The sequence below is a fragment of the Pomacea canaliculata genome, linkage group LG4 (genome assembly GCF_003073045.1).
Source record: "Pomacea canaliculata isolate SZHN2017 linkage group LG4, ASM307304v1, whole genome shotgun sequence".
Classification (NCBI taxonomy): domain Eukaryota; kingdom Metazoa; phylum Mollusca; class Gastropoda; order Architaenioglossa; family Ampullariidae; genus Pomacea; species Pomacea canaliculata.
Window position 1 is genome coordinate 18,627,089 of NC_037593.1, and position 11,124 is coordinate 18,638,212.

Genomic DNA, 11,124 nt, shown 5'->3' on the forward strand with positions numbered 1-11,124 from the left:
GAACACCGGATACAATGTACTCCAGCGACTGTCCCCGTGATGTCACGCTGACCCCTACTACTGTCTCAGCATTGTGTGGTCTGCTTTCTAGACCTTTCCGTCTGTACATGAGCTGAAGGTGCACTTGCGCAGTTACCAAAAAAAAAAAAGTATTGGGGACTTTTATTTTAGTTCAGACTTATGTGTTGTGCTTACATGTCATCGACTGATTGCTTAATCGATTAATTGATTGATTATTGACTCTCGTCTTGAGCGTGAAGCCGAACTTCTTATTTGGTTGTTTGGGTTTTAACATATCTAAACACAATTTACTGCACTTTGCATCAGTAATTAAATCTCGGCCTGTGTGTGTAGAAACATCTCAGTGCCCACACTCCGAGGGACTATTCACTGACAAGAAGTTTGACACTCTCCGACTATTTAAACTATTTGTAAACATTTATCCTTAACATAAGTAAATCGAAGCAAACCAGGTATTCTTCTTTTATTAGTGTGTGTGTGTGCGTGCGTTTGAGAGAATTGTGATGTCTGTCCTGTGACTTACATAAATGTTTGTGTATGACTCTTACTATGAGAGAAAAAATGTTTACATAGTGTGTTGCGGGCTTGTATATTATTGTATTATACATGCTGTACCTGTTATCTCACTACCTGTTACATGTTGTTACAGGCTGTACATGCACGAGGCGTGTCCTTGCTTCAAGTAGTTGGCTAATAGTTTATTTCATTCATTGTCTGAGTCAACCAGTTGTAGTCGTGAAAAAAACACAAATATCACAGAGCCCTGTAGGGCTATAGATGAAAGTTTATTTGCAACCAATACTTCAGTAAACTAAGGACAAGGTTTTTAAAAACTATTAAGAAGTCAGTGTATGTTGTATCAGTTACTCACTAATACTTCAAATTTTTTCTTTCTTTCTGAAAAGGACTATCAGCCAGCGGAAGCACCAACCTCCTAGTCTACATCTTCAACAAACCACTCGAAGGCAGAGAAAATGGACTTTTTCATCACAACAAATAGAGGTGTAGGCCAACAGTCATCCTAGCCTTCAAGAAAACAGTTCAGCCATCACTCACTCACACACAATCAAAGGGGTGAAAATATGTTATCGCCTGCTTTCCAAGGTTGTTGACCAATAGTCAGTAGTCTCTAAAGAAGTTGACTTTAATTCAAAGAGGGTGTTTATGTGACAGATTGTCTACCGTTGCCTTAGTTGTGTGACAGGTTTGCCTAAAGGACAACATTTGTGTGTCCACATGCTCTTCTGGCGTCTTTTCAGAAACCAAACTGAACACATGGACTTCGGAATTGTTGCTCCTGCTGTTGTTGTGTATGAGATGGTCATCAAGATTCTGACGGTAAAAAAATGTTTGAAAATTGTTGATTTTAAAATTTCTTTCGTGCTATTTTAACGCAATTGGCATTTTTCTTAAATTTCAGTATTTTCGTTGATTTCAATACTTCTAACCCCCACATTCATCCCACCAGTTCTTATTCTAAACAGGTTTTTGCTTCCTTAAATCCGTTTACGAAAATAGCCAGTGATATGGTAGGAGTGGGCGGTGGCGATAGGCGAATCACTAGTCGGTAGGTAGTAACAGGGCGACGATGACATTTTGTTTACTGTACGGATGTATCAAAATTATCTCTGGACTGCTTGAAGGTCTTGGTCAACCCTCACAGTTTTATATCCCGAATTGTGATAAATTTCTTATATTGAGTTATAATGCTAGTTAGTGACTTTTTAGACCGCACGTGGGGTGAGAAATGGCCATGCTAGTCACTGATTGAATAAAGGACATTTATAAAGCCCACGTGATCTTTAACGTGACACAATGTAAGATATGGCTGAGATGTAATAATCTGACAAACAAAAAGTTAATAGTAAGACTAGGCAGAGTTATTTTCCATGGTCATTGAGATAAGGACGATTACTCGGAAAATACACAACTTAAAAACATGTGAGATGACACGTCGAACAAAACTCTCAACAGATTAGACATACTACACACAAACAAACAAACAAACAAAAAACAAAATAGGATTTCAAAAGATCACCTGAGAGAAATTGTTTTACAAGCTCAATACTACACGAGCTACACCGTCAGCAAATTATCTGGAAGCTGGAGATTGCAAACCACACTCAGGTACTTGTATGTCATGTCCTTATATGGTATTGTCCTCAAATGGTAGGATCAGCCTTGCGACTTCCGTCGGAACTTGCATCGTTTCGTCTCTTCCTCAACATTCTCTCCAGACCACAACCCTAATATAACCCAAACACTAACTCATGCGAAAATCCTATGCATACACAATTCTTGAACACAACACAAAAAATCCTCTTAAGATGAGTAAAGTGATGATTGTAAAAGATGATGAGAGTGAAATGTCATGACACTTAGAGATGACGAGGGTGAAATGTTATGACAGAGATGACGAGGGTGAAATTCATGACACTTAGAGATGACGAGAGTGAAATTCATGAAACTTTGAGATGACGAGGGTGAAATTCATGACACTTAGAGATGACGAGGGTGAAATGTTACGACACTTAGAGAGGGTGAACTGTCATGGAGACGGCAAGTCAAACCAGATGAGTTGCGCCGTGCAGCGCGACATCTGCTGGAGGCGGTGGTAGACGCCGGCGTCGGGTGCCAGCCCCACGATGACCTTACGCTCCAGGCCGTGCACGTTGGTCCAATGGCTAACCGTCACCACGTCACGTGTCGCCAGCGCCACGGCACGAATCATGTCATCGTCGGGTTTCTCCGGCACGATCTGCACGGGTAGATCCCTGTCTCTCAGGGCCCTCACGAAGGGTGTGTCTGTATGCGGGTGGGGACACAGCACCAACACGTCCCTGTACTTCAGAGGTGGCGGGCTGCTGGACTCCCCACGGCTGGCTTTCTGTCCGGTCGCTGCTGTCAACGCAATTTCATCACAAATTAAGCTTGCAAGAATAAATTTTGTATTTATTAATATACATTTTATTATTTATCTCAATAAATTATTCATCGGGTGGGATGGTACCCGGGAAATGGAGATAATCCGCAGTTTTCACAATCATTGAAATTCCAACAACTCCAGTTGCCTCCCTTTTCAATGGAGTTAAAGTAAGTTTTTTTTATTACTTTTAAAGCCGTTTCTTTTGCCAGAAAGCTGTACACGAGATGTTTATCACAGTGCATTCACTAGAATTACACACATTTTCTGTTGTTTGATTTTAAAAAATTATTACTGTTGTTGTTATTATTGTTATTATAGCTGTTACACTAGTTACAGTATTACAACACTGTCATCTATTACCGCGCGATGCTATGTGGGTTTGGAAGGCCTCACAATTCTGTTTGTCCTGCATCCCACTAGCTCCGGCGCTGACTTCAGAAAATAAATGCGATGTGTATGAAGACAGAGAAAGTAAAGACGATGAACAATATTTACAAACACGTTCAATACACATCTAAGGGAGACAACGACCTGCACAAGATGAGACTAAACCCCTGCAGGCTTTGTAGTCGACTCCTCTTTCATCCACCCGTCCATCAACAGAGAAGTTTTATACACACATGACGTCACAGACTGCATGAGTGCAGAGGTCACAACCTCGACTCTTTTCGCCGTCCGCTGCTATATTTAAAGGCTAACCCGAGTGTAAACATTATTTTTAAATGTTTTTATTCATAAACTCATCTGAGTCTTGAAAATTCGAGCTAAAAGCTCTATTACGTTTGCGATGTACAAGCCGTTCATTATATTTGAAGTAGGATGGACCCGGTTCGAATACTCACATTGCACACCCTGTACGCCGACATGGAGGTCGTTCATCAAAACGTCAGCCGTTGCCCGCCCGCATTCCACGCAGTACTCCGGGAAGATGGCCTTATGTCCCCTGTGCACCAGGACCCTGACACGAGGGCCGTCAGTCGGGGCCGTCAGCGCCAGGCCGGTGACGTAGGGCAGCACGTCCCCCGTGCGGATCTCCTCGGCCATCTCCACCTCCCGCACCACGACAGGGGGGCACCGCAGGGGGATGGTCAGGCTCTCCTTCCGCAAACAGTCAGGTTTGTGTCCGTGACGCATGGCAGCCGCCCACATGTGCAGCCCCGGAACTTTACCGAGTAGTGACGTGCACAGGTCAGAGAAGGGTCGCCCTCGGTACTTTTGGCTGCGGAGTAAAAGCGAAAGAAACCTTTTACGACATCATCAGTGACTGCTAAACAAACATGTGTCAGTCTGTCCGTCCGACCATACATACAGAACGGAGACTTGACGATATTGTTATGGAGTGTACAGGTGATTCACAGGTAGCCTTGGGTCTCGGTACCAGGTAGGTAAGCAAGTAAACATCAAAGTCCAGTAACGTGTTCACTGTAGTCTCCTAACGTCAAGTGAATAGCTAACGTAGACACAACAGTTGACCTGCTGACCTCAGGTCAGGTCCCGCCTCGTCAGCGATGACGTACAGCGAGCCGTTAGTGGCGTGAGTGGCCAGCTCCTTGGCCGCGCCCTCCGGGGTGTCCTTGTCGACCAGGTCGTAGTCATGACGATACACCTTGCCCTCGCCCTCGCCGTCGCCCTCCGTCCTACCTCCGGCCGCCAGCGTGTGGTTGAGCTGCTTCTCGATGAGGTAGGACACGGCGCGGCTCTCGCGCCACGTGCTGACCACGTGCACGTCGTGGCCCTCCCGCAGCCACTGCAGCCCCATCAGCACCAGCACCACCGTCTTCCCCGTGCCTGGGGGGCCCGTGATGTACACCCGGGGTGGCGCTCGGCACAGCAGCTCTACTTGGTCGGGGGTTAAGGTCAGGCGGGCTATCCTCTCTCCGGTCTCCGACACAGCTTCCCCTTCTGTCCTCACCTCCACGCGAGGGGTCAGCACGCAGTGCACTTCCACTGTCGTCGCTGGTCCACAGAACCTGCATCATCATCATCATCATCATCATCATCATCATCATCATCATCATCATCATCATCATCATCATCATCATCATCATCATCATTGTTGTCGTCGCCATATTCTTCATCATTGTCATATTCATTACACCTACTATGAACACCTCACAATAATTATCGGTTCCAATATCTTCGTCGTCATCACTCCTATCATCAACATATCATCATCACATCATCACCGCTAATATTATGATCGTCGCTGTCCCCACCTCATCCCTGCTACCAACATCATCATTACTACCACCACCAAAGTTACTGCTGCACCTGCCGCGACTACAAGCAAAGGAGGGCGAGAGGAGAGCGACCCCATCCTGACCTTGCAACCAGCTGCTCGTACATGTTGTCTGACATGTTTTGGTCCGGCCCCTCCGACAACACCCGCCTGCGCCACCACTCTGTCAGATGGTCCTGGACCTCTGACGTCACCTTCCAGGGCGTGGCAGTGGAGGAGAGCTGATCGGAGCACAGGCAGAGACTGACGGCCTCGGCGACATCCTTGCTACCCAGGCAGTCACACACAGTCTACAACAGGAGTGAAACTGTGGGTGAAAATTACACAAAACCTAGTCACGTGAGGGATTGCCCTGGCAACCCTGTTTTGTCTCTAACGTCCGCTTCACTACTTTTTGTTTGAAACACACACTGTGGAACGCTTTGCTAAATTTTACTAAAATTAACAAAAATTAGCAAAGTCAAGAGAGAGAGAGAGAGGAAGAAAGAAATATGCGAATGGGGGTTAAACAAAAGATATAATTTTAACTTTATGTACATTGTGACAGGTTTAGTTCAACTTACAGGGACACGGTCTGAAGTACCTAAGTACTGTCTTACTGATATGCATCACAGGGTAGAGTATCTGATGTAATTATTTTAATTACAATTTCTCATTCTTCCAAGTATGTATGAGAACGGAGAAATATGTATGCACAACGGCAAAGCTTCCTTGTATATGCTATAGATATATCTGTATTGTTCATATTCACATACAATAGCACAGGACGATGCTCAGCTTTGGGTGGGTTGGGTGGGGCAAACTCCATGGTGAGAGTGAACGACGTTCACATTCTTTTCTCCTCAGTTTCGTTTTTGTGGGGGTGGCTATCCCCTTACCCACCTGCTTACTGCGCCACTGACATAAAACTTTTAGTGTCTGTATTTATTTTGCTTGAAATGTGAGGAGTGGTCAAAATTATAGTTGTTGCTGTCTGTGATGGAGTAAAATAGTTTTTGATTATATACAACAGTTTAATAATAATAATAATAATAATAATAATAATAATAATAATAATAATAATAATAATAATAATAATAATAGCAACAACAACCACCCACTTAGTTCGTGTTTTAACTCTGCAGGTCTTTCAGATAAGATCAAGATGACAGTGACACAGACCGATGTCACACAGAGTGATGACACCGACCACATCGTCTCACCTTTGCAAGCTCAGAGTTCTGTTGCATCACCTGTAGCAACTGGTCGCGAGTGACGTGCGGCAGGAAGACGGTTTTACTGATTCTGACGCTGGGCAGGTCCTTCATGAGATGGCGGAGCACGGCTTCCGCCTTGTCGAGCTGTCCGACCACCTGCTTCATCTTGGCTGTCAGAATGCGTGTCCTCTCGTCACCCAAGCACAGCTCGTCCAGGTTGTCTCCCGTGCTCTTGATCTCGCCCACCAGGATGCCGTGGGTCTTGTGGATGATGAGGACATCGAAGTCGCCCCTCTGCATCCTGGTGTCCGCGATGCTGTACGAGGTAGGATAGGTCTCTTCTTCTGGTATTTTCGCCTTTGAGGCCTTGGAGGACTTCCTGGCGCGCAGCTTCCGGAGGTAGTTCTCGTACTTCAGTTCCGACAACACCATCATGACGTCATCTCGGCGGTCAGCCAGCGCCCGCAGGCAGTGCAGCACGTGTTGCTGAGCCCGGTCATCGCGCACCTGGCCGTCGCCAATCTGCAGGTAAACAAATCACGTGACTTGTCCTGACGCCCAGCTTTGCTAGAGTGAGTCTGTCGGCACAATAAAGGGGTAGCCATAGGACACCCGAGGCTGTCAAAGCGAGAGGAGGTCACTATTGCAGGTCAAAAGGATGAAATGAAAGATGAACAAGCATCCTGTAACCTGTAGTGACGAAGTGTGCACTGCATTTTTCCTGGCTGCCATTAATAAGGTTATTTCTTAAAGTGCAATAGCTGCTTCCTGTAACATTTTTGTTATTACGAATATTGTTTGTCATCAGAAGCATCCCTTAAAAATTTTTACTGTGTATAACGAGGAAATGAAAAAAAAAAAATGTCAGTTTAGTTGAATGTGTAAATTGTGACATTATATTGATGGTAAGGAAAGTAACTACTCTTGTCCTGACGAGCCTAGCAATTCACGTGAACCTCTATATGTCCGGATTCTACTGGGGTAAGTGACTTCCAGGCTTCAGGTGACCAGTCTGACCATCTTAACAACTACAATGGCTGTTAGGTGAGCGTGCACGTGCCAGTTGACTGACTACACAGGTAGGCAGCACCCTAAAGCATCAAGGTAAGCGACTAGATGGACAAAGGAAGAAAAGAAAATTAGTTGTCTACCTTCATGGGCTTGCCAGGACGATCCCTGAGAGAAGACCAGAGGCAACAGGCTGTGAAGTCCACGTGTTGGGCAGTCCGACCCTGGCCTGCGTTCTGTCAGGGAGGTCAAGCAACAGGTGAACAGAAAGATTGAGAGTCGGGGTCAAAATGTTTCAAACTTCGAATTGACGGAGTTTTTCTCCTAACTCCTGTATTGTGTAACAAAGATATACTGTGATAGCTTATCGTTCACTAGTTGTACAAAATTGGATCCAAACGTTTAGCGGGGATAATTAAAAACAGCACTGGTATGGACTGTAAACTTAAACCAAAGGACGGTCAAGAAATCTATATAAAAGGTATGAGTTTTCTCCAGGTACTCTGATTTCCTCCCCTTCGCTCTTCCCTCAAAGGTGGAATCACTTTCCTACTAAACAAACAACAACAGCAAACAAATAACAACATATAAAAAGAAAGAACTTAACACGAGCAGACGAATAAATAAAAGTTCAAATTTGCCATTTTCAAGAAACAAGGGAAAAAAATGGAAGTTCTTTCCAGTGTCAGGAATAATGAGAGTCCATAATGAAAGTGGGTATCGAACAATCAAAAAGTCTAAGTCCCTCTCACCTGTCTGTTCGGAGACCAGCTGCCATTCTGAGGCGAGGATGCCTGCCCCACCAAAAGACGGGACACGGGTGGTGCTTCTGGGGCACCAGCGCCACCTGGCTGAGAAGAAAGGCAGCATCCATTTGCGGTGCAGGGTTTCGGGGACTGGGAGGAAGCGGGCAGCAGGCCAGGGACAGGGACCTGGAAAGCAACGGGTTCTCCGGCCACACTGTCCACAACAACACTTTCCCGACAGAAGTGCACGGGAGGGACGAAGTAGGTCTTGGTGTGCAGCTCGGGGAACCAGTGAAGGATGCGCTCCAGCCAGAAGGCCAGCTGCGGATCCTGAGGACAGACAGACAGATGACTGTAGACAGACAGACAGATGACTGTAGACAGACATACAGATAGAAAGACATACATAAAGTAGCACTCACACATCACATAACTCGAAGGAAAGCCTGGCGGAAATACTTTCAGAGTGATTTGCAAGTGTTTGATTGACCCACTGCCTTATCATTCTCCACCGCAAGTCTTCTCCGACGTAGCAGGCCAGCCTAGGTTAAAGGTCACACAGTCATATCCGTCACGTGTACAGTCGTCTAGAGAAGTGTCCTGGCAGGCTCACAGTGTACAATAAACCTCTCACCGCCCTTATCGTGGACCCACACACTCACCTTCCTTCTTCGCTTGTTCTGGTCTGCTTCACATTCAGACAAGGTCCGAACTGCCTTTTGACCTACCGCGGTATCCATGGCAACTACAGCAGAACAGACACCATAGGTTGGGTACAACAGGTCATGGGTCACATCACAGTCTGCAGGAATGAAGGTGTTACAGATGATCACATAAATAAAGGAATAAAGTTGTTGGATTACACGCTAACGCATGTTGACATCCTAGACTCCGCCATCAGCAGTGGAGCAGTCTGAGGTCATCTCAGGTCATCTAGTAACCTTGACATTGAAGGAAACAATCCTGCAGCAAACATCATTAAGTTGCACGTGATTACATATGAGGACACTGTCAATGTAGACATGTATATCAACAGCATATTAGCGCAAATATTTTTTCCACACCTACTAAAATCTCCACTCAGTAAAATTCTGACGATTTTCGCTGGGTAGAGATAAATACCTGGCGCTGGAGGGTTAACTAAATTTACATCGTTATGTCTATTTTAAGCCATGACCTACACACACACAAGAATCCGTGAACATTGCTAGAGATGGGATTGTATCGACACGTAAGCAGTGAACAGTGAATGTCCCATACTTCACCTGCAGTCGAAGGGCTGATGTCGGCGGTGAATGTCGAGCCCAGGCTATGTCATGATCACATCCTGGCCACGCACACAAACACATAAATATCCTTGACACAGTGTGTCACCTTGCCCTAGTGTCCGTTGAATGTGAAACTTTGTGCTATGCGATCAGTAAACTGCATCGTGACTCACACTCACATGCTGCATACCTCCGGAGAGAGGGAAGGCGTTGTTTATCCACTCTGTACTGTGTACACTCGCCGAGGGCAACACCTACTGTACATTGTCAGCTGTACACCGGATACAACCGTCGGAACACCCAGGGTTGTCGCTAGATGTAACACGAAGGTTGCAGGGATTTTTTTTTTTTTTTTGTCGCTCTCTCCTCTGTTGCTCGAGCTCTTATCCAGTCAGCCCGTAGATCCCCGGATGATTCCCTCCCTATTTTAAGACGAGAGTCTCCTCCCTTCATGTCTATCCCCCCAACACACGGATATCCCTTCCGCCTTGTCGTTGCTGCTGCAGTCACGTACGGCGTGCGGTTGTGTCGAACAATTCCAACCACAGCGGTGACAACTCGACACGTGACGACGACTGCGTAGATGAGTGGTGCATCAGTCCCACGGACGCACGGAATGAGGGCAAAGGGCAAAGCACACGTGCACACAGCGTGTAGTTCATGTTTGGAGTCGCTGTAGTTAGTTGTTTGCGTGGAGAGAGGGAGAGGGTCGAGTGGACCGTTTGCTGATTGCAGCAACGATCGAGCGTCGACTCGACCCCGTCACCGGTCGTGCAGTGACTCGACCACAAAATAATTGAATTTTGATTGAGTTTCCTTGATTGGGTGTGCTCGTCGATTTTCCTCCCTTTCATCACGCATGCATGCGCGTGAGTGTGTGAATGTGGAGATATTGTTTTTAGTTTAAGATTTTTGATGCGAGTTTGGTGTTAAAAATATATTTAACTGTAGCTCCATTCGTAGCCCAATAAGGCTGAGATTTTGTTTTAAAGGCTTCATCAACATATTGTAGGTTTGTGTGTACATGCGCTGGTACGCAGACAACATCGACACCACTCTTCTACCCCACCCACTACTTCAAACTGTAGGGTGTGTGTGTGTGGTCAATATAAATCATCGTTCTTTTCAGTGCACTTTTTACAAACTTTTTTGCGGATTTAAATTTTTAACAATTCAGTTTTGCTTGCCTATTTTTATCTCGTTACCTCGAGTTTGTTCACGAAAAGTTTGAAAGTACCCGGCCCCCCTTTTTTCTTACACATGTAGCCTGAAGACCATTGTAACATTGATATAAATCAGTGTCTACCCCGACTCAATAGAACGTTGGTACATAAGAATCGTGACTCCACTGGATGGTCTGCTCGCCTTTCTTTCTCTCTTCTGTGATACCAAACAGAACATTAGTGAGATTAACTGCCCTGGTCTGCGCCAACCTGTCTTATATTTATTTTTTTGTACGAGCGCGTGTCCGCAGGCGATTAATTTCAATACTAACTATTTCTGTAATCGGTGGTCAACTCGGCCTCTGGATGGGGGTCCAATCAACTTAGTGCAGCGGTCGAGTCACCGGTGACCGAGCAGGTACACACACAGAGTACAAAGACACGAGGCGGAGGTTTGGGCGAGTGCGGGGGAGGCTGGGGAGCACTTTGACCTCGCGGTGCCATGTCTGGACTATGGAAACTAGAGATTGTGGAGAAACACAGAGAGACATTTTTAA

At 45.8% G+C, this 11,124-nt stretch overlaps 1 protein-coding gene across 4 annotated transcripts; it reads right to left on the reverse strand.

Moving 5' to 3' along the window:
* Positions 1-774: 774 nt before the first annotated feature.
* Positions 775-10,061, reverse strand: LOC112562280. 4 transcript variants are annotated; one of them, XM_025235427.1, is made up of 9 exons: positions 9,402-10,061; positions 8,799-9,099; positions 8,143-8,466; positions 7,534-7,626; positions 6,389-6,904; positions 5,271-5,476; positions 4,429-4,917; positions 3,790-4,166; positions 775-2,919 (listed from the first exon to the last, which is right to left on the reverse strand). In XM_025235427.1, exons 2-9 carry the CDS (start codon positions 8,874-8,876, stop codon positions 2,570-2,572), a joined length of 2,433 nt encoding a protein of 810 aa, XP_025091212.1. In that variant the 5' UTR covers positions 8,877-9,099; positions 9,402-10,061; the 3' UTR covers positions 775-2,569. The 4 variants fall into 4 exon arrangements, with proteins under 4 accessions (XP_025091212.1, XP_025091211.1, XP_025091209.1 ...); XM_025235426.1 differs by having other exon boundaries at positions 775-2,922; positions 8,799-9,077; positions 9,402-10,047; XM_025235424.1 differs by having other exon boundaries at positions 775-2,922; positions 9,402-10,047.
* Between the last annotated feature and the right edge of the window lie 1,063 nt (positions 10,062-11,124).